Raw genomic sequence first — 26,476 nt, 5'->3', positions numbered from 1 at the left:
GAAGACCATTCTGAAGGAAGCGGAACCCAGGCAAGGGCTTGGGGTGGGGGGTAGGGGGCGGCTGATGAATGTGGGTCAGGCGGTGCCCTTGCAGGGGGACGAGTGGAGGCCTCTGAGGCTGGGGCAGGAGGTGAGGGAGGGCGCTGTGAACTGGCCCGCTTTGACACTCCGGTTAACCCAACTGGACTCGGAAACTGGCTAATTTCTCCCACCCCCTCGCATTTACTGACGCTGCTCCAGAATCCAACTGCACTGACCCAAACCAGTCCCAGGGCCCCCACCCTCCCCCTCTGTGGGTCAGGGTCCCCCTTGCAGCCCAGAAGGAGTCAGCTCAGAGGTGATCACTGCATCACACTTCAAAGCCACCACTGAGCCAGCTCCTGATGGGGGGCAGCGGGTTTCACTTACCTTGCCTGGCCGCCTGCCCAGGGCAGATGGGCTGCAGCTGGGGGGGTGGGGGGAGGCCCCGCACCTCCTCTCCCCTCCCCTCCCCCGCAGAAATTGTTCTCTTCTTGCCCATCTCCCTTCACCCCTTCCCTGGCTGGATTTTGGAACCGGGGGTGGTGGTGGTGGGGGCGTGGGTAGGGGAGGCGATTCCCCCAAAGCAGGAAAAGTGAGTGCTCACTGAGAGAGCTTGAAAATCATGCCTTGGAGCAAATGACAAAGATCGTCCCCGGGCTTACCTCCATTCCTCCCACCTGGGCCCCCAAGCCCAGATTCCATGAACGGGTGTCAGGAGGGGGCCCCTGAGTGGTAGCATGGAAGGACAGAGTACAGTCTCTCTGACATGGCAGGTTCCATCCCCCCAACTCAGGGTGAGGGCTGGAGGGGCAGGAATGGAGGGAAAGAGTGACAGGGAGAAGTGTGGCTGTGGGGGCCTTGCGTATTACACTGGCCACTTACCCACTGCTTCCTGCCTGGGGTGGGGGCAGGGGTGGTTCCTTGGGCCAGTGGCTTACCCTCTTCGAGCCTCAATCTCTTATCTGTAGAATGTCAATCCCAGCACCTCCTTCAGGGGGACCCAGTGAGGATTCAAGGAGGTAATGTGTGGATCTCCCTGCCCACAGGACGTCTCCACAGATGCGAGTTCTCATGGTCTGGCTGGGGCTTCAGGCTGGTTCCCCAGGGACTGCTGGGGATGGGCACAGGGAGCTGTGAGTGGTGTCTTTCAGGGGGCCTGAGGTGAGGGGTCCCCGCGGGACGGGAGGACAGGGGGTGTGTATTAGGTGCTTGCCTCCCGGTGGTGGGGGCCGGGTGACGGAGGGGTGGCCAGGTGCATGCGGGGGGGGGCCACACATGTTGACTTCTGAAGATGCCGCTTGACCCCCGATGCTACTCCCAGCTCCACGTAGGAGTGCACTGATATCCTCACCTTCTCGCCTCAGGGTCACTATCAGGTCCGGGAAACCTCGAAGAGTGTGTGGTGGGGGTGGGGGCGCAGAAGCAGGAAGGCGGTTGGCCCAGCAGTCATGGCGATGATGGTGACGGTGGTGGCGATTGTCCCACTGTCATGGTAGTGATGGGGGTGATTGTGGGTGTGGCCGCGATGGCCGTGCTGGTTCTGGTAGTGGTGCTGGTGTCGCGGGGATGGTGGTCATAGTACGGGGATGGTTTTGGCACAGGGGGCCGTGATGGTGACAGTCGCGGTGACGGTCATGGTCCCAGCGAAGGAACGTCCCGATCACAGCCACGCTATCTACAGGATGGTCGAGTCAAGGTGCCACCTCATAGAATAGTACTTCACATCAAATACCTAGAACCTGGAAGCCTCCACGAGGGCAGCTGCTATTCACCGCTGTGTCCCCAGGGCCTCCAACAAGCGTGTGGCACGTAGTAGGTGCTCAATAAATATGTGCTGAGTGAGTAAAATGAGATCAAGTCTTTCCTTGTGGTGGACACTGTATTACCTCATTTATTCTTCACCAAGCCCATTTCAGACTTTTTTAAGTGTTTATTCATTTTGAGAGAGAGAGAGAGAGAGAGAGAGAGAGAGAGAGAGAGAGAACCTGAGCAGAGCAGGAGCAGAGAGAGATGGAGAGAGAGCATCTCAAGCAGGCTCTGTGCCTTCAGCTCAGAGCCCCATGCAGAGCTCCATTTCATGAGCCACACACACCATCATGACCTGAGGCGAAATCAAGAGTCAGATGCTTAACTGACTGAGCCACCCTAGCCCCCTCACCCACGGAGCTTTTTATTTTTTTATTTTTATTAAAAAAATTTTTTTTTAATGTTTGTTTATTTTTGAGAGAGAGAGAGTGAGTGGGGGAGGGGCAGAGAGAGAGGGAGACACAGAATCTGAAACAGGCTCCAGGCTCTGAGCTAGCAACACAGAGCCCAAGGCGGGGCTCGAACTCACGTACCGCGAGATCATGACCTGAGCCGAAGTCCGACGCTGCTCAACCGTTCAACCGACTGAACCACCCAGGCGCCCCCCACGGAGCTTTTAAAAAAATTCCCACTTGAGGGGTGCCTGGGTGGCTCAGTCGGTTAAGCAACCGACTCTTGAGCTCAGCTCAGTTCTTGATCTCAGGGTCATGAGTTCAAGCCCCGCATTGGGTTCCGCACTGGGCATGAAGCCTACTTACAAAAAAAAAAAAGAAAAAAAAAATCCCACTTGATAGGTGAGGAAACTGAGGCCGAGAGAGATGACATAACCCACCTAAGACACCCGGGAGTGCGTGGTGGGGATGGGGTAGGGTGCGTAGGCGCCTACAGCCAGGCCTACCTGACTCTCAGTTCAGTGCTCTTCCATCTACATACTTTGCGGCCCCTCCCCCCGCGGGTTCTCAGCACTGCATTGTGGTCTTGCGCTCAGGCTTAATCATAGAAATGCCGCTAATAATAGTAACAATTGCTGTGTGTAATTGTTCGAGTAAGGCTTAAATGATCAAGACCATGGAAATTATTAATAACCCAGGGCCCAGCCATGGTAGTGTGGGTCATATTAAATCGTGTTGAGATGGATAACCTTAGCAATAGTAGTAACCGGGATCATAAATTAATAACAGGAGTATTTAAATTAATGCCACATTGTCGATACCCTTGGTAGCAAGCAGCTCGATGCCCCTTCCTGCATCCAGGCCCCTTCCTGCCTTCCATGAACTTGGAAAGGAGAGGCAGGGCTGTGAAAAAGCTGCCAGCGGAGGAGGACAGTTTGGAGGTGGTCCCTGTTGGGGAGGAGGGATTCCTCAGGGATCTCTGGAGATGGGCTAACCGCCTGGCCTCTCCTGCCCAGCCATGGAGGTGGTGGCTTATCCACACTCGTGCTCAAGGACCCAGGGATGCCCACCTGTTCTTTCTGAGGCTGTCCCTTGGACTTTGTTGGGTACACGGGAAAGATGCTCCCAGGGCAGATGCCCCCCCCTCAGCCCCCCGATGAAGAAATTAGCTTCAGCTGATCTAGGGAGTCACCTACCAACAGCTTAGATACTCTCTTCCCAAGTGTACTTGATCTTCCCCCCTCTTCCTGTCATGTGGGAAGGCAGTACTATTTTTTTTTTTTTTCTGAGTCAAAACTGAGGTCGACACACGGCCAAGATCAGGGTGTGGGGACGGGCTTTGTAGATTTGCTCCTTACAGGCTCTCTGTTCGGTGGCCTCCTTGTCTGGGAATCAGGAATGCGTGGGGACAAGCAAGGAGTAGGCATTGAGGTGGGGTGCTTCCCCTCAAAAGACTGGTGGCACCCTCCCTGGGTTGCTGGGGGTGGGGGCTGCGATTGGGACCCGCTATGGTTTGTAGGGCACAGTGAGTGTGGTCCTGGGGTTGCTTACATAGTCCGTGGTATGTAGGTGTGAGCGTATCCAACCCCCTTTCCTCGCAAACCCTTCTACAGACCTTTCCTGAACCAGGCATTCAGATAAGAAACCGAAGTCCCCGCCGGCAGGCAGCTCATAAGCTAATGGAAACATTCACAGTGTAGTGAGGATACACGTGTGCTTGCGTATGGGTGTGCATGTGTGTTCATGAATGTGTGAGCACCCGGCTGGAAGACTGCACCTGCGAGGGCTGGTGTGGTGACTTGCATGGAAGTGTGAGTGTGCAGGTGAGCATGTGTGTTTGCACGTTATGACCACAGGTGCAATGAGTGTGCACCGCGCACGAGTGGGTAGGTGCACATGCATGTGTAGAATGCACAGGTTTACACGAGTGCCGGAGGGTGGTGTGGACACGTGCGTAAGCACGTGTATACGTGAGCTTGAGGGTGTGTGTATTCCTGTGATCTTGTGTGCACACCTGATACCCCCCCCCAACCCATCTTTTGCGAATTCAGAAACATCAGGATGGACTCCACCTTGAATGCCCCTGCCGCACGCTGTTGGGCTCAGACCACCTTGCTACCCCTCCCCTCCCCTTCCCCTACGCCTTTGCCCCGGGAAGGGACAGAGGTAGGGATCGGGTGTGGACCAGGAGGTGAGGGGCCGGGCGGGCCTTCCTGCTGAGAACGGCTGGGAAGGGAGCAGAGCCCCGGGGAAAGAAGCCGAAGCTGGAGGCAGAGGAAGACGGGTTAGAGAGTGAACCCGGCGGGGTCTGCAGCCCAGAGGAATGGGAGCCGCGGTGGGGACGCCCCGGTCCCTGAGCCCACAGCGTCCGGGAGCGACACGCCGTAGCGCGGACCGGGCACTGGGTACCGGGGCGGAGTCGGGAGAGGTTCTGAGGGCCCGGGCGCGGAAAAGCGGCCGCGGGGCGCGCGGGCGCGCAGCCCCCCGCAAGCCCTCCCTTCCCCTCCTCTCCCCTCCCGGAGGCGGCGGGGCGGGCGGGCGCGGTTCCGGGGGTGGGCGGGCTGGGCGGGGAGGAGGCGGGGCCGCCGCACTGGCTTCTCCCGGCCCCTCCCGCCCGCAGCCAGAGCGAGCGGAGCCGCGGCTAGCTCTGGGGGGCGGGCGCTGGAGCGCAGCGCCGCGCAGCCCTATCCGTCCGCGGAGCGGACTCAACTGGAAGCCGAGCGCTGCCGCGGGAGGCGGGCGATGGGGGCAGGTGCCGCGGGCTGCGCCATGGACGGGCCGCGCCCGCTGCTGCTGCTGTTGCCGCTGCTCCTGGGGGTGAGTGCTAGCCGGAGGGGAGCCCGCGCCCTCTCCCCGGACGGGAGCCCCAATGGGCTCAGGTTCCGCCAAGGGAAAACAGAGCAGAGCGAGGGGGTCCCAGATGCTGGGGGTGGATGGCGGGCGGGGAGTTCCGATGCCAGGATCCACGGAGGAGCGTCTAGGATTCTCAGAGCGCAGAGGCGACCCTGAGACCGAGGATAGAGATGCGCGAGACAGGGGCGCGGGGATGCGGGTCCTCGGGTACCGCGGAGGGTGTGTACGGCAGAGCCGAGAGGGGCTCTCTCGGATGCCTGGGTTCTTCTGAAGAGGACGCTTGGATGCTGGGATCTCGAGGCGACTTTCCCCCTGAGCATCTTGATCTCTGGAGGGTCGTGGGACGGAAGGAAGAGGAATGGGACGGGGATTGGAGATATGAGGGACAAGCGGGGCTGGGGCGGGGAACCGGAGACGAGGAGATAGAACAATGGGGGAGGAGGTTGGAGGGATTGGAGGCAGAGGGGACCGGGCATCGGACAATGAGGGCCAGGCAGACAATGGGGGGGAGGGGCGTGGGAGGGAGAGCTTCGGGGAGCGGGGGTCGGTTGCAGAGAGAGAAGTGGGTTAGGGAGGGCAGAAAAAGGACGACGGCGAGGGAGATAGATGCAAGCAAATTGAAAGAGGACGGAGAAGGGAGAGCGGACCCTGAAGTGGTCGGGGCCCCGCCTTCTCGCCGAGGGACAGTGGGACCAGCAGACAGCGGAGGGACGGACGTTTCCCGCGCCTGTAGCGTGCTCTTTCTCGCGGCCTCGCCCAGTCTGGGAAATGAGGCTGGGGATCCGAGGCTGGGAAGGGAGCGCCCACTTCGCCGGGGCGAACCCGTTCCCTGGTTCCCCCGCGACCCGCGGGCTCCTCCGACGCGCTGATGTTCGCGGTTTGAAGCAGCGCCTAGGACCGATAGGGATGGAGCAGACACCGCGCGACCAGGTCTGGCCACAGCCAAGTCTCAGAGCGCAGAGCGCTGGGACTCGCAAAGCTGGGAAGGTCCCGGCGGCGCGCAGCCCCGGGTCGCGCTGGCCGAGGTGGCCGGCAGGGGGCGCTGAGATGCGACGGCTGTGCCACCCGCAGCTTCGGGCGCGCCTAGGGCTGCGCGCCGCGCCCGCATTCCGACCCCGTCAAGTTAAGCAACCCGAGCGCCGCACCCGCGGTTCGCTGGGCTCCAGCGCCCAAGCGGGTCTGGATACCGCCCGTGCCCCGCCCAGCTTTCGGTGGAAGACGCTGGGCACCGAACCAGACGGAGGCGCTCAGGTGCCTCGGATCCTGCCTCCGCCTAGGATTGCGGGTCCTCTTGAGCATCTAAGTCCGTCAGGTAGTCCCAAGATACTCAGGAGATGTGACCTGTGGGGGCCCCTGAACGGCACGGAAGAGGTGTCATCACTCTCCCTGCCATTTTCATCTCTCATCTGACCACTGCATCCCCAACCCCCATCTTACAGGAAGGGAGACAGAGGCTCTGGGAGTGTAAACGACTTGGCCAAGATCTCACAAGCAAGTTAACTCCCCAGTGCTTGCTAGGCCGTCCCTCACCTGATTCCCAGCTCGGTACTCCCCATACCTCGGAAGGAGGCAGCGCGGCGTCCCAGCTCGTTTCTCCGCGGGGGCGGGCTTGAGGCCATGCCCAGAGTGGGCGGGCGGTGGAATGTGGGGGCCAGGGTGGGCAGAGACCCTCTCCGGGCACTGGCCCCATCCCCGAAGCTCAGCCCCTTGGAGCTGTCAGCACCTGTGGCTTCGCCAGAGATCTGGGAGTGACCGTGGGCATGGTTGCTGACTAACGCGGCGGCTTAGAGAGGCATCTTGACTCGGGGGGGTGGGACTGGGGTGGCCAGGAGTGCAGAGCTCAGAGGGGCGAGGGCGTGGGCTCCAGACCAAGGCTGGAGAGAGTCCTCCCCCCACCACCCCAGTAGAGAAGGGGCGAGAAAGGAGGGGAGCTGGGCGCGGAGCGCCTGGGAGCTCGGGAAGGTGGACCCCGCGCAGAACGCGGCCCCCAAGCGCCTGCGGCTCTGGCCTCCGCCTCGCCGCGGGGCTGCTGTCTATGCGCTCGCTCTGCGCGCCGCGGCGGTCCGAGGTTCTTCCTGGGCCGCGGCGAGAGAGTGCTGAAACCAGAGCGCGTCCCGGCGGCTCGGCTGGCCGGCCGCGCCGGTAATGGAGGCACTTTGTCATTCAGACGTCTGTAACCGGAGCCGCCGGGCTGGCTAATGCGCCTAATAGGGATGCAACGAGCGCAGCAAATGAGAGGACAGGGCGGCGGGGGAGGCGGCTCGGGGATGGAAGGGGTCCCCTCTCCCCTGTACCCGCCGGGGTCCATTCACACGCCTAGATTCCGCCCTGGGGGTGGGGGGTGGGGTGGGGAGGTGGGAATAATAAAATCGGGCGAGTGCCTACTGTGTGCCACGCACTGCCCTGGGTAATTTCTACTGTGTCATTTAATCCTTATAAAATCCCCGCAGAGTAAATCTAGTTATCCCCTCATACCGTTGAGGGAGTTGAACCTCCCAGACTTTCAGGCATGAAACCAGGCTCCCCCAGTTCGGAAGGGGTGGCGCCCCTGTTGGAACCCGGGATGCTTGGCTTCGAGTTTATTCTGTCCTCCGTGTGCCATCACCACCCCACTCCCCGCCCCCCCCCCCGCCCCCGCCAGCCTTCTAGATCACGGAGGGACACGAGGTCCTTGACCATCACTAGCCCTCAATATTAGATCTATGTCCTATGTCCTTGGCGCCACAAATCTGGAACTGAGCCCCTGCCCCCCACCCATGGTCTCCCCCTCCCGCCCCCTCCCGTAGCCTTCATGAAGCATCATCCTCAGTAATTAGCTCTTGTCTCCTACCCTAAATTCAACCTCTCTCTAAAGGAGTGGCGCGCATGTGGCAGTGCCTCTCCTGGGTTTGCATCGACCTCAAAAGACCCTCCACGTATTTGAAAACTCTCCAGCCCCCTGGCGGTGGTTAATGGCTCCATTCACCTAAGGACCCCTTTGCGGAGACTGTTGTGAATGGTTAGGGCTCATCCCACTGAAGCAGTCATATAGTTTCAAATTCTTTCACCTATTTAGTGTGTTTTCTAGTTTGTCCAATTTAAAAAAAAAAACGTTTTAAAAAGCCCGTTCATCTGAGGATGGGTCCGCCTTAGTTTTTTGAAAGCCTTGAGATGGCGACAAGATTGCAAAACATTCTCAAAACATGGGATGAAATCACTCCATTAAGTTGGAAGTGAATGAGTGTAATAGATGTACACTTCAGGCCGATGTACATTTCAGGCCAACGTGGCTATCATTTTGGTAAATTGATCATTTTGGAGCAAGAAGCCTGAATCCTGGTCATCCCTCCTTGCTTCCCGATATTGCCCCACTTTGGACCGAGCAAAGGTGTGACACAGGCCATGAGTCAAGCCACTTGGCAGAACGGCCTCTGTGAGCCTCAGTTTCCCCATCTGTCAGAGAGGAGATGAAGGCAGTCCCTCAAGTCTTTCCCCTTCAGCATCTTGGCTTCTGATGTCACTGTTTGGAGTGGTATTTTCTCTCCCTCAAGGGACTGTGACTTCCCCCAGGGGTCAGTGACCATGTCGCATTGGAAACTCTTAGTTTAGCGCTCAGTAAATAGTTGTTGACTAGCGAATAGTTGTTAATTAATCAGTTATCTGTAAGGAGAACAACTCCCATCCTCCTTTGGTCCCTGTGCCCTCTTCAGACTCTTCCTGGTGGGTAAGTCTATCTTCGTGCCTATCCCGCCCCCTCCTCTTAGATAGTTTCCTCTCTCTGGGGCTGACTACAACTCTCCCCTCCCACTTGGGCTCAGCAGCTCAGCCTCAGACAAGACACTTCTCTGACGACCAACATCTATTGAACTCCTTCTACACACCGGACGGACTCGCATAAATTATTTCCTGTAATTTTCATGGCGACCCTGAGCCGTAAATATTACGAAGCCAGACTTTTAGGTGGGAAAATGGAGGGCTCAGAGAGACTGCGGCTTGTTCCCAGAGTAGCATACTGTTAAGTAGCAGATCTGGGGTGTTTTGAAATAGGACACATAAAACAAGCACAGGAAACGCCTGGGTACTAATTATGTGGCCTGGTGTCCAAATGCAAGACTTGGGAGAAGAGAGAGGATCGCAGGGAGGGCAGGCCTCGAGGAAGAGGGGGCTTGTACGGGATGCCCAACTGCCATCGACAGACCCCCTCAGCGGGCCCAGCTCTCTGCTGACCTCAACCAACTGGAACCCAGCCAAAAGCCACAAAAGCAGCAGGAAAGACCTTGGTGGGGGTGGGGGGTGGGGGGGGGAGAGGGATCTTGAAGTGTATAAACACCTTCTTCGCTTAATGCCTACAGCAATGTTATGAGACAGGTATTGTCACCATCACCAAAAGATGAAGAAACTGAGGCCCAGAGACACTTCAGCCTGGCCCAGGTCACCCAGCTCTAAGTGATGAGCCAGGATTCAGAGCAATGGACACCTCTGAGGAGGAAGGCAGTGTAGCTTGCCCCTTTTCCCCGGAGAATGGCCCCCTCCTGGTTCAGATCCTACCTACACTCACGTTTTATCCCTCCCTACCCAGGCTAGTTACATGCTTTCTACAGATTCAATTAGGTCTCATAAGTTAGGGCGGTGGGGGAGGGGCTGCTCAGGTCACACTCTGGTAGCAGCGAAATTGACAACTGATATCTTGACAGGAAGGAGGGAGGCAGAAACACTTTAAAAAAAAAAAAACAAAAGGGCTGACAGAAGAACTCAGACACAAGAGTGTGATAGTTTGGGGTAAAGACACAAGGGCTTCACTGCACGGCAGCCCAGAATAATCACTGGGGTTCAGCACTGAGTCCCTGAGTCCTGGGGAAACTGGGCAGGCATGTTCTGGAGTCAGAAGGGCGCAACCATGATGCTTTACAACGAAAAGCATTAGAGCGGCAAATCCTCTAGTTCATATTGTATTTTCATGTTCTTAAATTCCATAAACGTACATGTTTTGAGTCCCTACTATGTACCAGGTGCAGGGGCAACCACAGCGCTGCCCCCGGGTAGCTGACGGTCCAGTAGGGGACTCTGCGGACAAGAGCAGTGACCAGGGAGAACTGTAACAGGGCACCTCCACCTGATCTGAGAGGGGTGGGGGCCACAGGACCACTTCCTTGAAGAAGTGACATTTAAGCGGAGCCCTAGAGGATGAAAAGAAATCCAAACAGACCTTTCTGGAATCTCGCTCTCCTCCTGGGGGAAAGCCTGTATCTGGGACACCACCCACTCCCACCCCTCATGGCTTCCGGTCTGCAGAGATGTTCCCAGGTCGGTGTTCCTACCACCTGGGAGGGGATGGTGGCAATACCCAAGGCCCCCCTCCTGTGCTGCCTGCACCCTCCCTGCTGGTCACTTGAGGACCACGAGCCCCCTCCCAGACTGATCCCACCTGTCCATCCCCCTCCATCCACCAAACCCTAGGGAGACCTCAGAGTATTTTATTTATTTATGTTTGAGAGTGAGCGAGTGGGGTGGGGCCGAGAGAGGGGGAGACAGAGAATTCCAGGCACTGTCAGCACCGAGCCCGATGAAGGACTCGAACTCACGCACCGGGAGATCATGACCTGAGCGGAAATCAAGAGTTGGCTGCTCAGCCGCCCGAGCCACCCAGGCACCCCTAGACCTCAGAATATTTTAAAGGGCTGGAGGGAAAGGGAGTATTCTTGGCTCTGATCTGGCCAGTGTGGAAGCAGAGGGATATCCAAAATGACCTTTAACACTCCCCTCTGGTCCCATGACCCCAGAGCCCATACTTCCTCTTGGCATCAAAGGAGGGCTGCATGGTCTGAGGCCAGGGAAACAGGCTTTGGAGTTTTATTAGACATGAAGAATTTTTTTTTTTTTTTTTTTTTTGGTAAGGAATAGAAACATAAAGCAAGCGGCCAGCACTCCCCCCTCCCCCCACCCCAGGGAATCTGGTGCTAAATCGTTCCATCCATGAGCAAAGAGCAAAGATGCCTCCGTGGCAGGAATCTGACTCCCCTTTCCCCCGGATCCAGCGCCGTTCCCACTGTCTGCATGGGGGGCAGGGAGAGGGGAGGGCTGGTGGCTGGAAATCAAACCCTGGTGGAGCAGGGTGGTGAGAGCAGCCCCGTTTTCATCATTGATAACAGGCGTCCCTTTCTCCCTTCTTGGCTCCAGACTCTTGCTAATTGGCCCGTTCTCTGCTCTGGCCCTGAGTGGTCTCTGTTGCCATCCACGAGGAGAGGCAGACTCCGAGAGGGAAGGCAGAGATGGTCAGAACTCCAGTGCAGAGTCAGGACTCGAACCCAAGACCCTACCCCCTCTGCCTTCTGTTCTTGGGTACAGACACCTCCCATCTAATATTCAGGATGTGGAAAGGTAGAATTAAGGCCCTGGAGCAGGGCTCTGCTAGCCTTTGTTAGAAAAGGGCTCCCCTCTGGGTAGATGGGGTGCAGGTGCACAGCTTTAGCAAGTGGCATGTGGGCTAGATTTTAGCTTCCAGTTGCCCCGTTGGCTGGGAGCCCTGTGCCAGCTGCAGCCTGTACCTGCCCAAAGGCCCGCTGCTGGGTCTCAGGCCGCCTTCCCCAGGTGGCTCATCCTTGGGATTCCAGAAGCTGCCGTAACCCCAAGATGAACTCTGCACAAAGTCATCCTCCGGGGCTCTGACCTCACACCCCCAGCAGCCGGCAGGGGCGCACTGTCCCCCCCCACCGCCTTGCTTCCCCGCCAGCTTTGATGTGCCTGATGCCTCCGTGGTGAGCTCATCCCCAGCCCAGGTGGTTCCAATAGAAGGCTCTAGGAGGGGGGTGTTGGATCCCCCGGAAGACCCCCTCTCTCCCTTCTCTTGCCAGTCTGACCTTCTGATCTCCCCCCACCCAGGTGTCCCTTGGAGGTGCCAAGGAGGCATGTCCCACGGGCCTGTTCACCCACAGCGGCGAGTGCTGTAAAGCCTGCAACCTGGGAGAGGGCGTAGCCCAGCCTTGCGGAGCCAACCAGACCGTGTGTGAGCCCTGCCTGGACAGTGAGTACAGGGTGGCGGGGAGGGGGAGGGGCGGAAGGGCACATCGGCCGGGAGGAACATGCCCGCTAGAAGCCTTATGCGCGTTTCTGCCTCCAGGCAGGGTCTCCGGCCCACCTCCGTATGGACACCGGCATGGGGCTGACCCCATAGAGGAAGCCAGGGGGGAAGTGGAGAAGGGATGCGGGGAAGTATGTGGAGGACCTGATGAGGGATCCCCAGGGGGTGCCCCTTCCCAGCCCCCAGGCAGAGAGGCCTGGTAGAAGAATGTGGCCAGGTGGGAGGAGTAGCTGATGCTAAGACCAGCTAAAAATATCATTCGCACTGCAAAATCAATGGCTGCCACTTACCCTCACCGGGTTTGGGGGGGGAGTGGGGGAGGATCACATCCTGGCTGCCCTGGAAACTGACCTTGGGGGATCCTGGGAAGGTGTGGCTACCCTTCCCCCCCAGGCCAACTGTTCTCCAGCTCTGACCAAGGAAGCGTAGCTTTCCAGAGGGGGCGGGAATGGGGGCTGAATCAATGTCAGGATGTCCTCCTCGCTGTGGGCTGGTGTCAGAGGGGAGAGGGCTGCTGTGGCCTGTCCTACCTGGGATTTCCTTGGGGAGAGGGGAGAACCCCATTTTCCAGGGCTGCTGGATAGGGGATACAGAAGGATGGCAGGTCTGGGGTCTGAATTCTGGGTGCTTTTGACCCAGGAGTCTCTGTCCCTGCGGGATGCCCCCGGCCTCAGTTGCTGCCTTCAGGCCATGGGCTCAGTGCTCTCTCCCTGCCCAGAAACCTTTCCTCTCTGCCTAGATTCACATCCTGCCTTCTACCTGGCACTCACTGCCCGCCTGGAGGGCCGGTGGGAACCATCCTAGATTAGGCTTTTAAAAAAAAGTGTATTTATTTTGAGAGAGAGAGCGAGCGAGCGAGCGAGCAGAGGAAGGCAGAGAGAGGGAGAGAGCGTCCCAACAGGCTCTGCACTGTCAGCGTGGAGTCCAACAACGGGGCTCGATCTCACGAACTGTGAGACCATGACCTGAGCCGAAATCCAGAGTTGGCTTAACCAACTGAGCCACCGAGGTGCCCTCAGATTATTCTTCAATCGTGATGGAAACAAGAGTATAGGAACCGGGAACCCTGAACCCACCCGCCTAGTCTGACCTCTGGATGCCTCTCCACCACCACCACGCAGGTACACACACACACACACACACACACACACACACACGAGCGCGTGCGCGTGCACACACACAGCCGATCGGCAACACCAACTCCTTGGTGTCCCAAAATACAGTTTTCCTCTCTCTGTGCCTGTGGATCCTGTAATTCTATCCTGCAGCAGAGAGATGCCTGGACCTCAGGTGGAGAGGCTACGCACGCTGTAATGCCTTTTGCCACCTTGCCTTCTGGCCACTGGCCCTGGCCTAACGGGGTTTCCATCCCAGGGTGGGGGTGGGGGTTGGCCAACCATTGGTTACCTGGAACCTCCCGAGTTTGCCTCTCTCGTTTCCTAGACCCCTGCCTAGTGCCTCTCCTCCCTGGACCCTAAGTCTCCCAGGATGGGACCCTACCCCCTTCAGTCAGAGCAGGAGGTAGGGGAGAGGAGCCTGGGAGAGAGGGAGGCTCTGGCATCTGCAGGGAAGGGGAGACAGGAGCAGAGCCCAGCCAGGAGGTGGTGGCAGGAGGAGTCCCTCCCTCACGTCTGCTTCCTCTGTTCCCCTCCCCCCCTCCCCCACCGCTCCAGCTGTGTTAACAGGCCGCCTTTATAAGCTCACTTTATGGGATGGAGACCCCAGCGGACTTTCCCTCTGTCCTCAAAACGTTTCCACAAGGAAACCCATTAAGCTCCCGCCTTCATTCTCTGCCAAAAAAGGCCACATTTTCCCCACCCCTTAAAACCCCCTCCCAGGAGTTTTCTACTACTCGTTTTCTGTATTTTCCCATGGGCAGGGCCCCCCTTCCCCTCCCCCCTCCAGTGTGATTGAAACCCACGCCCCCTGCCACATGCCAGCCAGACAGGATCCTTCTGTTTGCATAAACTGGACATCCTGCTTGACTGTGTATGTTTGGAAGTCCCTTCTGCTGACTATATCCTTGCTACTGAAGTTCACGGGGCTTACCACTGCCCACCCCAGGGGGCCCAACCTTTGCAGGGTCCCTGCTGTGTGGCTAGTGCTTTATGGTAGAATTTCATGTATTCCTCACCACAACCCTGTGAGCGGAGATATTATTCTCCATTTGACAGAGAAAGAAAAAAGCTCAGAGAGGTTAAGTAAAACACCCGGAGTCACACAGCTAATAAGTGACAGACGCAGGTTTTGGGTCCAGGTCTGCCTGATCCCCGGGAAGAGAAACACAGGAGTTCCTCTGCCAGAACAGACTTGACACTGGTCTCCTTTCAGGCTTGTCTTGTCTTCTGTGTTGTCTTCCCCCCTCAGTTTCTCTCCCTTTCATTCGGCTCTGCTTTTCTTTCTTTGCTTCTGCCAAAGATCGTGACCCTGTGCTCCATCTGGACTCTGGATTCCTTTAGACAAGGTTAAGCTCAGAATTGCAGGCCTCGATTTCCCCCCAGTGGGGAAACCCTACTTTACTTCCGCCTCCACATTCTGAACACCCCCTCCTTCCCTGGTTCGCGGTTCCTAAATTCTGCTCTTTCTGCCCTTGAAGCCAGGATGAATCCTCTCGGATTCGGACTGGCACAGAGTTCTGCACCTGGGCGAGCAGGGGTGAAGGATGTGTGCCTTCCCCGCTCCTCGCACACGGAGGAGAGGACCCTGGCATCCCCTGGCGTCCCTCCCCTTATGTGATCAGAGCTCACATCCATTAGGAGAGGACTCTACGGGCAAGTCCTTCTTGCTGTCTAGCGTCAATCCCTCCTATTGTTGCCTTGTCAGGGAGACCATCCCCACCCTCAAGAGCCCAGCCCTTAAGCAGCGTGGGGTAGCGCCACGGGTGGACATTCTGCGGTCTCACCCTAGTCAGGCCACACCTGGGCCCCCATCTGCGCGCAGAGGAATGGAAGGGCAGCGGGGGCGGGAGGCTCCCTGAGCGAAGGCCCGCCCGTGCCTGGGTTGGGTTCGCAGTCCAGCTCTGGCCCGCGGGGAGGGCTGGATGGGAACCACGCTCAGATTATTCCTTAATCATGCTGGGAACAGGGGTACTGGGCCGGGAACTCTCTAAGAGAATTTAACAAGAAATTTACCGGCTCCAGGCGGTTACCCCGCCTAGCCTCCGGGGGTCCGTGCTTCCGGCCCTGGGGCACTGGGCTGGGGGGGTGGGGAGGGGCCCTTCCCAGGAGGCCTGGGACCCCCGAGGAGGAGGGTGGGGCTCAGGGAGGGGCTCCTGCGGGAGGATACGGGAGGGAGGGAGCGCCTCCAGCCCCCACGTCCCGGATGCCCAGAGGGCAGGTGGCGAACTTCCGTGCCCACCCCCAACCCGCCCCCACCCTGCCCTTCCATCTGCCCTCAGGCGTGACCTTCTCGGACGTGGTGAGCGCCACGGAGCCGTGCAAGCCGTGCACCGAGTGCGTGGGCCTGCAGAGCATGTCGGCGCCGTGCGTGGAGGCCGACGACGCCGTGTGTCGCTGCGCCTACGGCTACTACCAGGACGAGACGACGGGCCGCTGCGAGGCGTGCCGCGTGTGCGAGGCGGGCTCCGGCCTGGTGTTCTCGTGCCAGGACCGGCAGAACACCGTGTGCGAGGAGTGTCCCGACGGCACGTACTCGGACGAGGCCAACCACGTGGACCCGTGCCTGCCCTGCACCGTGTGCGAGGACACCGAGCGCCAGCTGCGCGAGTGCACGCGCTGGGCCGACGCCGAGTGCGAGGGTGAGCGCGCCGCGGGCAAGGGCGCCCCCTGGGGGTCGAGACGGGCCGGGCCTGCTCGGTGGCCTTGAGCCCGCCGCCGCCACCCTCCCTGAAACCCCCAGGCCCAAAGGACCCCCTCCCACTATTAACTTCCTTGGGCTGAGTGCTTAGAAAGCCCTCGTCTGGCCCCGAGGCCGCAGCTACTACCCTGGAACTCAGTTCCCGCGGCTTATTCATCTGTGGGACCGGATGGGCAACAGACAAGCAACTCAAAGGTGGCCTGTGGGTCAGAGCCCAGTGCGGGACATGTTTGGTCCTTGAGCAGCCTCTCTGGCCTGGACGAGGGGCTTGAGGACCCTCAGGAGTTGGGGCCCTTTGGCTCTGAGGCCTGGTCTCAGTCCAGAGTGGTTTATAGCCTTGGGGGATGGAATCTTCGCTGTCGCTCTTGGAGTGACGGTAGGGAGGTCACCCTTGTCTCTGGACCTCAGTTTCCTCATTGGTCATACAGCTTCCAGGGATGCTGTCGGTTAGGGAAGGTGGCTGGCCCTCTTTAACTTGCGGTGTCTGGGGGAGGGGTCAACAGTCATTGTTACCGTTAGCCGAGGAGGACATTGGACTCAGGGGACACTAAGGAGGTGGTGGGAGCAGAGGAAGCAGCTCTGGGGCTCAGGAGCCCAGGGACAAGACAGAGCGCTCCTGGAGGGCTGTGGGTCTCCAGGGTGGCTGGGAACTGGGTGCACCCACCTTGGTCAGGCATGGCGCCCCGTGGAGATGAGACAGTTCCCGGGATGGGAGGAGGAAGCGCTGTGGCAGCCAGGGCAGACCCATTTTGGTTTCTGGTTGGTGACATCCATCTCCGGGGAGAGGTTGTCAGTGCCTTTCCTTTCCGTCCATTGCCCTGTGGCTGGGTACCTCGTTAGCTACTTGCCTTTGGCTGCTCTCCCCTGAACAGCCTCCTTCGGGGAGCCCCAGGTCTCACGGGGGAGAGACAGCCTTTGCCCCATTCCGATGGGACAGATAGGGTCCCACGATTTAGTTCCCAGGAAGCCCCCCCCCCCATTCTGGGGGAGGCAGCACAGCCCCTGCCTTCAGTCAGCCCCCAGTCATTTGTGGGGGGGGATAGATTCCCCTGCTCGTGGGGAGCATGCCTGCCTTCCACATCCTGTCATCCCTGGCTCGGGGAGCACACGGTCGGGAGGATGGTTAAACATGGGCTGAGGCCAGGTATGTGTGTGAAGCTTCACGCACTGGGGTTGGGAGGGGGTGTTGGGGGGGGAGGAGTGGGGCGCAGAACAGAGCGATTCCGGTGGCGATTGCCCTCGGCCAGGAGACAGGCAAGTGGCGTCAGGCACAGGGCAGAGCAGGGAGGGGGTTCCAGCAGCGGGCAGCAGGCAGGCGGGCAGCACGATTCAGGGGCAAGTCTGGATCAGCCGGTGGGGGGACTTAGGGGTGCGGTGACAGCAAAGAGAGGTGGTGGCTGTGGGAGGGGTAGGCTCTCCCTTCCGAGGCGTTCACGCATTCCTCCCAGATACCACCCTACTTTCCCAGCCAGCCTGAAGGAAGAGGGTGCCCCTGAGGGCTGTGTTTATCCCTGCCCCTCTTCCCTTCTCTGAGTTTCTGAAGGGTTAAGTGTCAGCTTGGAACAGAAGGAACATTTCAGGAAATGGAATCGGATTGTGGTTTGGTCACCCCCCCCTCCCCCCCAGTGCATTGTACTTTCTTGCATATACATTTCAGGTGTCAACATGGTGACTCACTCAGCCTTGGGGCAGAAGGACACACCCCCCCTTCACCCCCTTGTTCCAGTGAAATTTGGATTTAGGAGTAACCTGCTCCCTCTTTCCACCCCCAAGTCTGACAGCTCCCATTCCGGAAATGGCTGTCAGGACTTGCCAGGGGCTTAGCGGGTTGGAATGCTGGTGGACATGGCCACATCTGGATTTCATCCTGCTGTCCTCCCCCCACCCCCGCTAGAGGGGATCAGACAGATGAGGAGAAAGTGCCCTGGACAGCCCCGTCTTAGCCCGGTCTGTCCCCTTAATGCCACTATCAACCGGTCCCATTTGAGATTTCTCGAATCTCTGTGATGGCCTGATTCACCAACACCCCCCCACACACCCCCCCGCCAAAACCTTCAGCCTCTGGGGTGGGGTCGGTCCTAGCCAAGTTGTATCTCAGCCTCAGGGCTCAGGCTGCCCCGCCAGTTTGCCCAGTCTCCTCGCAGGGCAAGAGAAGACCCTCCCCAGTCCCAACACCCTGTCTGGGGCTGCCGTGTCTCTTCCACTTCCCGCCCTCCCCCCTCCCCGGACCGAGCTAGGGGAGGGGGACGATGGGGCAACAGATGGCAACCCCCTCCCTAATGCCAGCCAGATGGATTCCAGATTCACATCTGGGGGCCTTACCCCTCAGAAGGTGCTGAAAATGGGGGCCTTTGAACCGTCCACATCTTGAGCCAAAGAGGCCCAAGGGACCAGTGGGCAGCCTCAGCTCCGACTTGGGTGGGCAAACTGGGGGCTGGGGGGGGCAGAGCCAGGGAGCGAAGTGCCTCTCCTTCACCCCACTGGCATGTTCCGTCTGGTTTCCCTCCGTGCCCCAGGCGTAGGAAGCGAGGACGGATAGGGTAGGCAACTCTGCCCAGACAGGTACCCCCCGGGCGGTCTGGAGCCCACAGCCCCCGGTCCTGGCCCTGGCTGGGTGGCAGAATGGAAACTCCCACCCACTAGTGCCCGGAGGTGCCAAGTCCCCTGTCAGGGAGGCTGGCAGTGCCCTGCTGGCATGTTCGGGCCAGGTGGGGGGTAAGGCGCCCCCCCCCCCGGCAGCGGGCAGTATCTTCTTTGTAGGTCTTTTCTCCGCCAACAGTCTGCTTCTGCCCAGGGAAGGGGTGGGCTACCCAATACCATCTTCTCTGGGTGGCGAGATCAGAAGGTTTGGTTTGGGGGCCGCACAGGGCAGGAAACGGAGGCTAGCCACTGGGCGGTTTAAGGACTGGCTGGAGGGGAGCAAGCCAGCTGGGCACCCCCTCCCCTGCCCAAGCTGAGAGCTAGGACATCAGAGACCGGGAGGGAGGCTGAGTGCCAGCTCCTGGGGAGGTGGTTTGCAGGGAGGTATCTCTCTGTCCAGGCCTGGGTATCTTCATCCTTCCCAAGGACCGGGATGACTGGGGCACTGGGACCAACTGGGACCGGAGACGTTCCAACATTTCCCCAGCGGGGCTTCCCGCTAGAAGCTTCCTGGCGCTCACTCTCTCTTCTTTGTGTGTTTACCTCCCTGCCAGGCTTTTGGGTACCCAGGGCAGGCAAAATAGATTCCTAGGACCGCGGCTACAGCTCAGATGGACGGGCGCCTAGAGACCATCTCTCTTAATATCCCCCTTCTAGAGATGGGGGAATTGAGGTCCTGAGCGGTGTGTGCAGAGTCCCATAGTAAGTCAGTGACAGAGCTGAAGGGGACCCCGGTCCGTCTTCTCCACCGTCATGACTCATCCGCACGATGTCAGCTCTCACCCCTGTGTGCAGCTGGGCACCCTAGCACCTGGAGCCCGGCCGGGGCTGGGGAAGAAGTGGAGGGGAGGGGTGTGGGTGGGTGGGGGCAGGCCCTCACTTCTGTAGTTCCTTCTCCCAGAGATCCCTGGCCGTTGGATTACTCGGTCTACACCTTCGGAGGGCTCGGACAGCACCGCCCCCAGCACGGAGGAGCCAGAGGTACCTCCAGAGCAAGACCTCATAGCCAGCACGGTGGCAGATGTGGTGACCACAGTGATGGGCAGCTCTCAGCCCGTAGTGACCCGAGGCACCGCCGACAACCTCATCCCTGTCTATTGTTCCATCCTGGCCGCTGTGGTTGTGGGCCTGGTGGCCTACATTGCCTTCAAGAGGTGAGAGAGGGGATGGGGGACAAAGAGCCGGGTCTTTGCTCTCAAGTAGGGCTTAACTGTGACCTTGACCTGAAAATTCATCCCCTTTTTATTTTTTTTATTTTTTTTTTAATTTTTTTTAATGTCTATTTATTTTTGAGAGAGACAGACAGAATGCGAATGGGTTGGGACAGAGAGAGAGGGAGACGAATCTGAAACAGGCTCCAGGCTCTGAGCTGTCAGCACAGAGCCCGACGCGGGTCTCGAACTCACGAGCTGCGAGATCATGACCTGAGCCGAAGTCGGCCGCTCAACCGACTGAGCCACCCAGGCGCCCCTTCATCCCCTTTTTTTTTAATTTTTTTTTTTTTAACGTTTATTTATTTTTGAGACAGAGAGAGACAGAGCATGAACGGGGGAGGGTCAGAGAGAGAGGGAGACACAGAATCTGAAACAGGCTCCAGGCTCCGAGCCGTCAGCCCAGAGCCCGACGCGGGGCTCGAACCCACGGACCGCGAGATCATGACCTGAGCCGAAGTCGGCCGCTCAACCGACTGAGTCACCCAGACGCCCCTCATCCCCTTTTTAAACTCAACCCCAAACCATGGTCATCGTCACCAGCAGCTGCCCCACGCCAGGGTGTGGCAGGTCAGCAGGACGCAGGCAGGGGACGGTCTCTGACCTGTTCTGCCACCAGCCCCACCCTCCCTCCCATGGCGCTCCCCTCCCTGACTCCCCAGGCCCCCGCTGCACACACAGTTTTCTTCACGAGCCACCTGTGCCTCATCCCTCAAACCCCATTTACCCACAGTCACCTGTGTGTGCCTGTGTCTCTTCCTTCCCATGGCACACCTGGGAAGTTGTGGCACCCACACCCAGAAATTCAGGATGTGCGAGCACTTCTGGAAAGTGCTTGAAATGTTTAAGTGCCTTTTCCATTCGTGGAAAAAAAAAAAAATCATCCAAGGAATACATGCTTGTTTTGGTAAATGCAATACAAGGCCAAGGTCTTGTAAAGGAAAAAAGTAAAAGCCTTCTTTTATCTCCTCAAGTCCCACCTCTCTCCTCATTGGAATCTGTTTGGAATGGATCCTTTCCAACCGTTTTGTGTGCCTTTGTAAACACACGTACGGGAAACTTTTTATAGTTATGTGTAAACACGCAGAGGGTTTTTTGGGGGTTTTTTTTTTTGTTTTTTTTTAGGGATCAGCGGGATCACACTATACATGCACCACAACTTACGTTTTCACTTAATCTCCCTTGGGAGAGCTTTTCGCAGGACATAGGGATTATCTGATTGCTTGTAACCACTCATTCGGTATATGCGTGGATCATAATTTAGTGGAACAGTCTTCTATTGATCCACCATCCATTCCATGAACGTTCTTTAAATTTTTCTAACGTTTATTTGTTTTTGAGAGAGAGAGAGAGAGAGAGAGAGAGAGAGACAGAGCGCAAGTGGGGGAGGGGCAGAGGGAGAGGGAGACACAGAATCCGAAGCAGGCTCCAAGCTGTCAGCACAGAGCCTGAGGCAGGGCTCGAAGCCATGAACTGCGAGCCCATGACCTGAGCTGAAGTCGGACGCTCGACCGACTGAGCCGCCCAGGTGCCCCTCCATGAACGTGCATTGGACGTTGGCGCTTTCAACATTTATTTATTTTTGGGACAGAGAGAGACAGAGCATGAACGGGGGAGGGGCAGAGAGAGAGGGAGACACAGAATCGGAAACAGGCTCCAGGCTCCGAGCCATCAGCCCAGAGCCCGACGCGGGGCTCGAACTCACGGACCGCGAGATCGTGACCTGGCTGAAGTCGGACGCTTAACCGACTGCGCCACCCAGGCGCCCCTGGATGTTGGTGCTTTCAGTGCGAGGCCGGTGGGGGCGGGGAGGTTGGGGGTGGGGGGCGAACATCGAGAGAAAGGAGAACCTTAGGTACCATGGTGGCGGGGGGGGGGGGTTGTAGCTGGGTACCTACCGTGACCCCCACCCCACGCATCAGAGCACAGATCCCTTAGCCGCCCGGCCAGCGTGGCCCCTCACCCGCTGACACTGGGCCCGTCCTCTGGCTGCAGGTGGAACAGCTGCAAACAGGACAAGCAAGGCGCCAACAGCCGGCCCGCGAACCAGACGCCCCCGCCCGAGGGAGAAAAGCTCCACAGTGACAGTGGCATCTCTGTGGACAGCCAGAGCCTGCATGACCAGCAGTCCCACACGCAGACGGCCGCCGGCCAGGGTGAGCAGTGAGGCTGGGCGGGGTGAGGCCGGGAGGAAGGTTAGACCGCAGGAAGGACCGCCCGAGGGGCTGGTTCCCAGGGAGCAGGGCCTCTGCGGAGGACGGGAGACGCGGGTAAGAGAGGTCGTTCCAGCGGAGAGATGTGGGAGATGGGAGCTTTGCCGGACTGAGCGTCCAGACTCATCAAGCTAATTGTCCCTCCTAGGGCTAATTACTCCCCAAAGTGGCTGCAATTAGCCTCCTGCCCCGGACTTCTGGGGAACACGTAGTTAATTATGGACCCTAATTAGTGGCCCAGAGCCCAGCTCCAAGATATTTGCTGCAGTCGAGTCTGGGGCTGAGCCCTGTCCCGGCTCATCGTCGAGGGGCAGGGACGGGGTTACACGGTGGGGTTGGTGCCGAAGCTGTGGGGCGACAGGGGATGTGAGTCCGCACCCCCGGGCCCCTCCGCAGCCCTGCCCCACCCCCCTCCATCCAGGACCTCATCTTGGAGTCCTCTGCCTCTGGGCCCTTGGGGCTTCCCTACATTGGGAGGAGAAATGCCTCAGCCCTTCTTGGGTCTTACTCCAGGCCCCCCATGCCCACTGGGGAAAAGGGGGTCTGGAGGGTAGCCCCTGACTCCCCCCCTACCCCCACCCCTACCCCGGGTTCTCGGCAGCCCTCAAGGGGGACGGAGGTCTCTACAGCAGCCTGCCATCAGCCAAGCGGGAGGAGGTAGAGAAACTGCTCAACGGCTCTGCGGGGGACACGTGGCGGCACCTGGCGGGCGAGCTGGGCTACCAGCCTGAGCACATAGACTCCTTCACCCGCGAGGCCTGCCCAGCCCGGGCCCTGCTCGCCAGCTGGGCCGCCCAGGACAGCGCGACGCTCGACGCCCTCCTGGCCGCCCTGCGCCGCATCCAGCGGGCCGACATCGTCGAGAGCCTGTGCAGCGAGTCCACGGCCACGTCCCCGGTGTGAGCCGACCCGGAGCCCCCCCGCCCTGCCCCCACATTCCGACAACTGATGCTCCAGCCAACCCCCACGGGCCAGCGTCAGAGCTGAGCTCCTCTGGGCAGGGCCTCGGAGCCCGGACCCCTCCACCACAGCCCTGTCCTTGCTCCCGTGGGGCGCCCCTCGCTTCTGCTCACTCTCTCCAGTGCCAGAAGTGCCCCTGCCGCCTCTCCCGCCCTGCCCCTGCTCATCACCTCTCAAACCTTCTGCTCCCTTCTTCTCCTGACACTTCTATAGGTGGGCCAGTCCCCCCCCCACCCCCCCGCTGCCCCGCCGCCCCTGACCTCGACCTCAGCAGGTGTCGGGCCTGGGGGGCTGACACCAAGGACGGTGTTGGGGGTGATGACAAAGCCCCAGAGACTCAAAGGGAGAGACTGAGGAACCAGAGCCATGGGCTCTACACTGTGAACTTGGGGAATGAGGGACCATCATTGTGGCCTACATCCTCCCTCAGCCCCCTCACTCCCCTCTCTGGCCCAAGACGAAGATGGTCAGAGGCTTGTTAGAGCTGGAAGGGGGGTTTTGAAATCTGGTCCGCCCCCACCCCTTGTTTTTTATACAGGACAGTCGGGCCCAGAGAGGGAGTGGCTTGTCCAAAGCGCCCCAGCAATGGAGAGGCCAAATGTGGGCTGCCCCCCCCACCCCACTCTCTGAATTAGGGGGTGTGGCCCTCAGGTTTACGTGAGCCTGAGAGCCGGGGGCAGGCGACCCTCTGGGAAATGTCTCAAAGCCAAATCCAGCCTGCCCTCCACCATCTCCAGGCCCGTCCAACCCCCGTGGAGATGGGATGCTGTGCCCAAGGCCTGGCCCGTTGATCCGTCTCGGTCAGTGATGGATTTGATCGAGCGTGCTTTGGGGTTTGTGCTTCCCTTGGCTGATCCCCCGCTCAGGCACGTCCGTGTGGCACCCGTGGTGCGGCCCAGCCTGCCGGGTGCCCTCCATGCGGGCACAGACCAAAGCCAATGGAGGCAGTGTCTTCTAGAGCCGGCCCCGGGGGCCAGGGACTAAGGACCCCCCCACCTGCAACAAACAGATACAGAGGCACAGAGAGGATGAGAAATCCCGCTTTTCTCCACAAGTTCTTTCCCTTGGGCCGGGGCCGGCTCCTGCCCAGGGCAGCTGCCAGAGAAGCACGGGGAGGGGGGAATTGGGAGTCAGCTTGCTCCGTTCCCTCGCCCCTGCTCTGGCGGGCCAAAGACGGCTGAGGCCCGAGCTGGCGTCTGCCTTCCGAGGGCCTGCACGCGGAGGAATGCACCCCCATCCTCCCCTTTCCTGCAAGTGTGGGTTTGGCTGGGCTCCGAAGGTTGCAGTGGAGAAGAGTGGACCCGGGTGGGAATGCAGCAAGAGGGAACAGAGGTCGCCTGCGGCCCCGCACAGGGCCTCTCCCGAGTTCAAAGGACCCCGCAAAGGACTGTTTGTTCCCTAGCTTGGTGCCAGAAAGGGGCCATGAGGTCTCCTGAGGTCCCTCCTGGCCTGTTCTGTTTTGCTTGATGTTGGAATGAGTGTGGCGCCCCCTCTATTTAGCATGAACGAGCCCCCACCACCCATCCCCGAGCCCCAGGCAGGGTGTGCGCTGACAGGCACCCCTCTGCCGCCCGGGGTTCTCCCGACTCCGCGTAAGGGACTGGGGGCATTGTAAGTAGATGGCATTTCTCCGACCTCAACCTGATGGGAGGAGGAAACTCACCTGCTGGCCCCTCACCTGTGCACCTGGAGAGCGGGACAGAATCTGAGTGTATTTATTTTCCTCCCCAGCAGCTGGGGAGGGGGTTGGGGTACCGCAAGTATGTTTTAGCATGTGTTTGGTTCTGGGGCCCCTCCTGCCTCCCTTTGGGCTGAGATGAAACCCTTTTGCCCTTCTCCGCGCCCCCCCCCCGCCAACCTCCGCCACCAGCTGGGGGCTGTGAGCTCCAGACTCCCTGTCCTGTCCCCCTTGCATCCTGTGTAATCATTTCTTGGGCCTTCCTAAACCTACACATAAAACATAAATGATGAGCATTAAATAGCAAAGAAAGAAAAACCACGCCAGGAGATTTTTCTGGAAACGCACGTGATCTGAGCCAGTGGGGGCTGCATGTGCGGCGGGGACCCGGGTATCCTTTTCTAATTGCGTGAACTCCTGTCCTATTGTTCCCGCCACCCCCCCCCCCCCCGGAAACGGGGAGTTTTCGCAGAAATCAAGCAAATTCACTTGGGTAGCCACGGAGTAAATTTAAGTGGGACAGGGAAGGAGTGGGGGCCCTTTGCCCCCAGATTTGGGAGAGGAAAAGTGAAAACAGCCACGCAGGAAGCTCGACCGCTGTGAACTTGACCAGATGTCAGAAGTGAAAGTGACCACAAGGGAGCCAGAGGCTTGCGGGGGGGGGGGGGGGGGGGGAGCGGGCGGGGTCACCACCCCGCAGCTCCCAGCCACCCACGTGGCCTGGGAGACACACACACCCACACACATGCACATACACAGGGTCTGGCTCCAGATGGCCTGCAGTTAGGCAGACCCCTCCCTTGGCGGCTCTCCGGGGCAGGTCCTAACCTCGGCTCCTGGCAGCCTGGCTCCAAGCTGTGCCTGGCCCAGGAGCTGCAGGGCCTGCGCTCCTCGCCGAGGCTGGCCCGGGAACAGGTCAGAGCTGCTTGGCCTCTGCTGGTCACTTGGCCAGGTCTTCCGGCGGGGCTGGCTTGTGGTTGCTGGGGAGGGCCACGGGAGGCTTGCTGTTCCCAGAAAGGACAGCAAACAAGCCTTCCTGGTCTCGAAATCCTGGCTGGGGCAGCCGAGTAGAGGGGTGGTGGGGGGGGGAGGCCGTCTTCCATTCCCACCCCCAGCCTGTGAGGGCCGTGGGGAGGGCATGTGGAAAGGGGTGGCTCGGAGTAGGTAAGAGGGATGGTCCCGGTGCTTGGATAACCCCCAGGGTGATGGGGGAGACCGTCTCTGTCTCAAGGGAGCCTCTTCTCGTCTGCTGGAGAGAACACAGTCCAGGACTTTGGGTGCCTCTAATCTGATGAGGGAGGTATAATTCCTGTCTTAACAGAGCCCCATTCTGACAGCGGCGGGGCGGGGTGGGGAGGGGGGGAATGTCTCTAATTTGGTGGGGGGAGAGCCAGATGCTGCCCGCGGGAACAAGGGAGACGGCAGACAGGCCTTGCGTGATGTGCAGAGCCGTGAGTGGGGGCGCCCCAGCCCAGACCCACCCCTACCAGGGGTTAGGGAAGACTTGCCAGAAAAGGGACATTGAAGCGACCTTGCGTGGAGTCAACAAGCTGGGGGCGGAGAGTATTCCTGGCAGAGGGACGCAGCTCAGCCAAGGCCCAGAGCACATAGGATTGGGGAGTGGGGAGGAAGCTGGCCTAGGCTCCCTGGGTATAGGAGCAGGGAGCCTTACAGACATCATACCAGACATTTGCACCCTCTCCCTCAGCAATCGTGGAGAAACCCTCTCTGCCCTCCGCCTAATCTCCATCCCTCCTTCTCTAATCCCCGCCCCCCCCCCCCGCAAGGGTAAAAATGCTTCATCACCTTCCCATCTTTAATGTCCCCCT

General features: G+C 59.3%; 1 protein-coding gene across 1 annotated transcript; it reads left to right on the top strand.

Moving 5' to 3' along the window:
* Positions 1-4,875: 4,875 nt before the first annotated feature.
* NGFR (nerve growth factor receptor) lies at positions 4,876-24,938 on the top strand. The gene is made up of 6 exons (XM_030296788.1): positions 4,876-5,036; positions 11,931-12,072; positions 15,527-15,886; positions 19,487-19,739; positions 21,792-21,952; positions 22,611-24,938. The coding sequence occupies exons 1-6, from the start codon at positions 4,962-4,964 to the stop codon at positions 22,910-22,912; spliced, it is 1,293 nt and encodes a 430-aa protein (XP_030152648.1). The 5' UTR covers positions 4,876-4,961; the 3' UTR covers positions 22,913-24,938.
* Positions 24,939-26,476: the final 1,538 nt, after the last annotated feature.

Source organism: Lynx canadensis, chromosome E1 (genome assembly GCF_007474595.2).
Source record: "Lynx canadensis isolate LIC74 chromosome E1, mLynCan4.pri.v2, whole genome shotgun sequence".
Classification (NCBI taxonomy): domain Eukaryota; kingdom Metazoa; phylum Chordata; class Mammalia; order Carnivora; family Felidae; genus Lynx; species Lynx canadensis.
The sequence above is the reverse complement of the archived record's forward strand: the minus strand, read 5'-3'. Positions and strand labels throughout refer to the sequence as shown.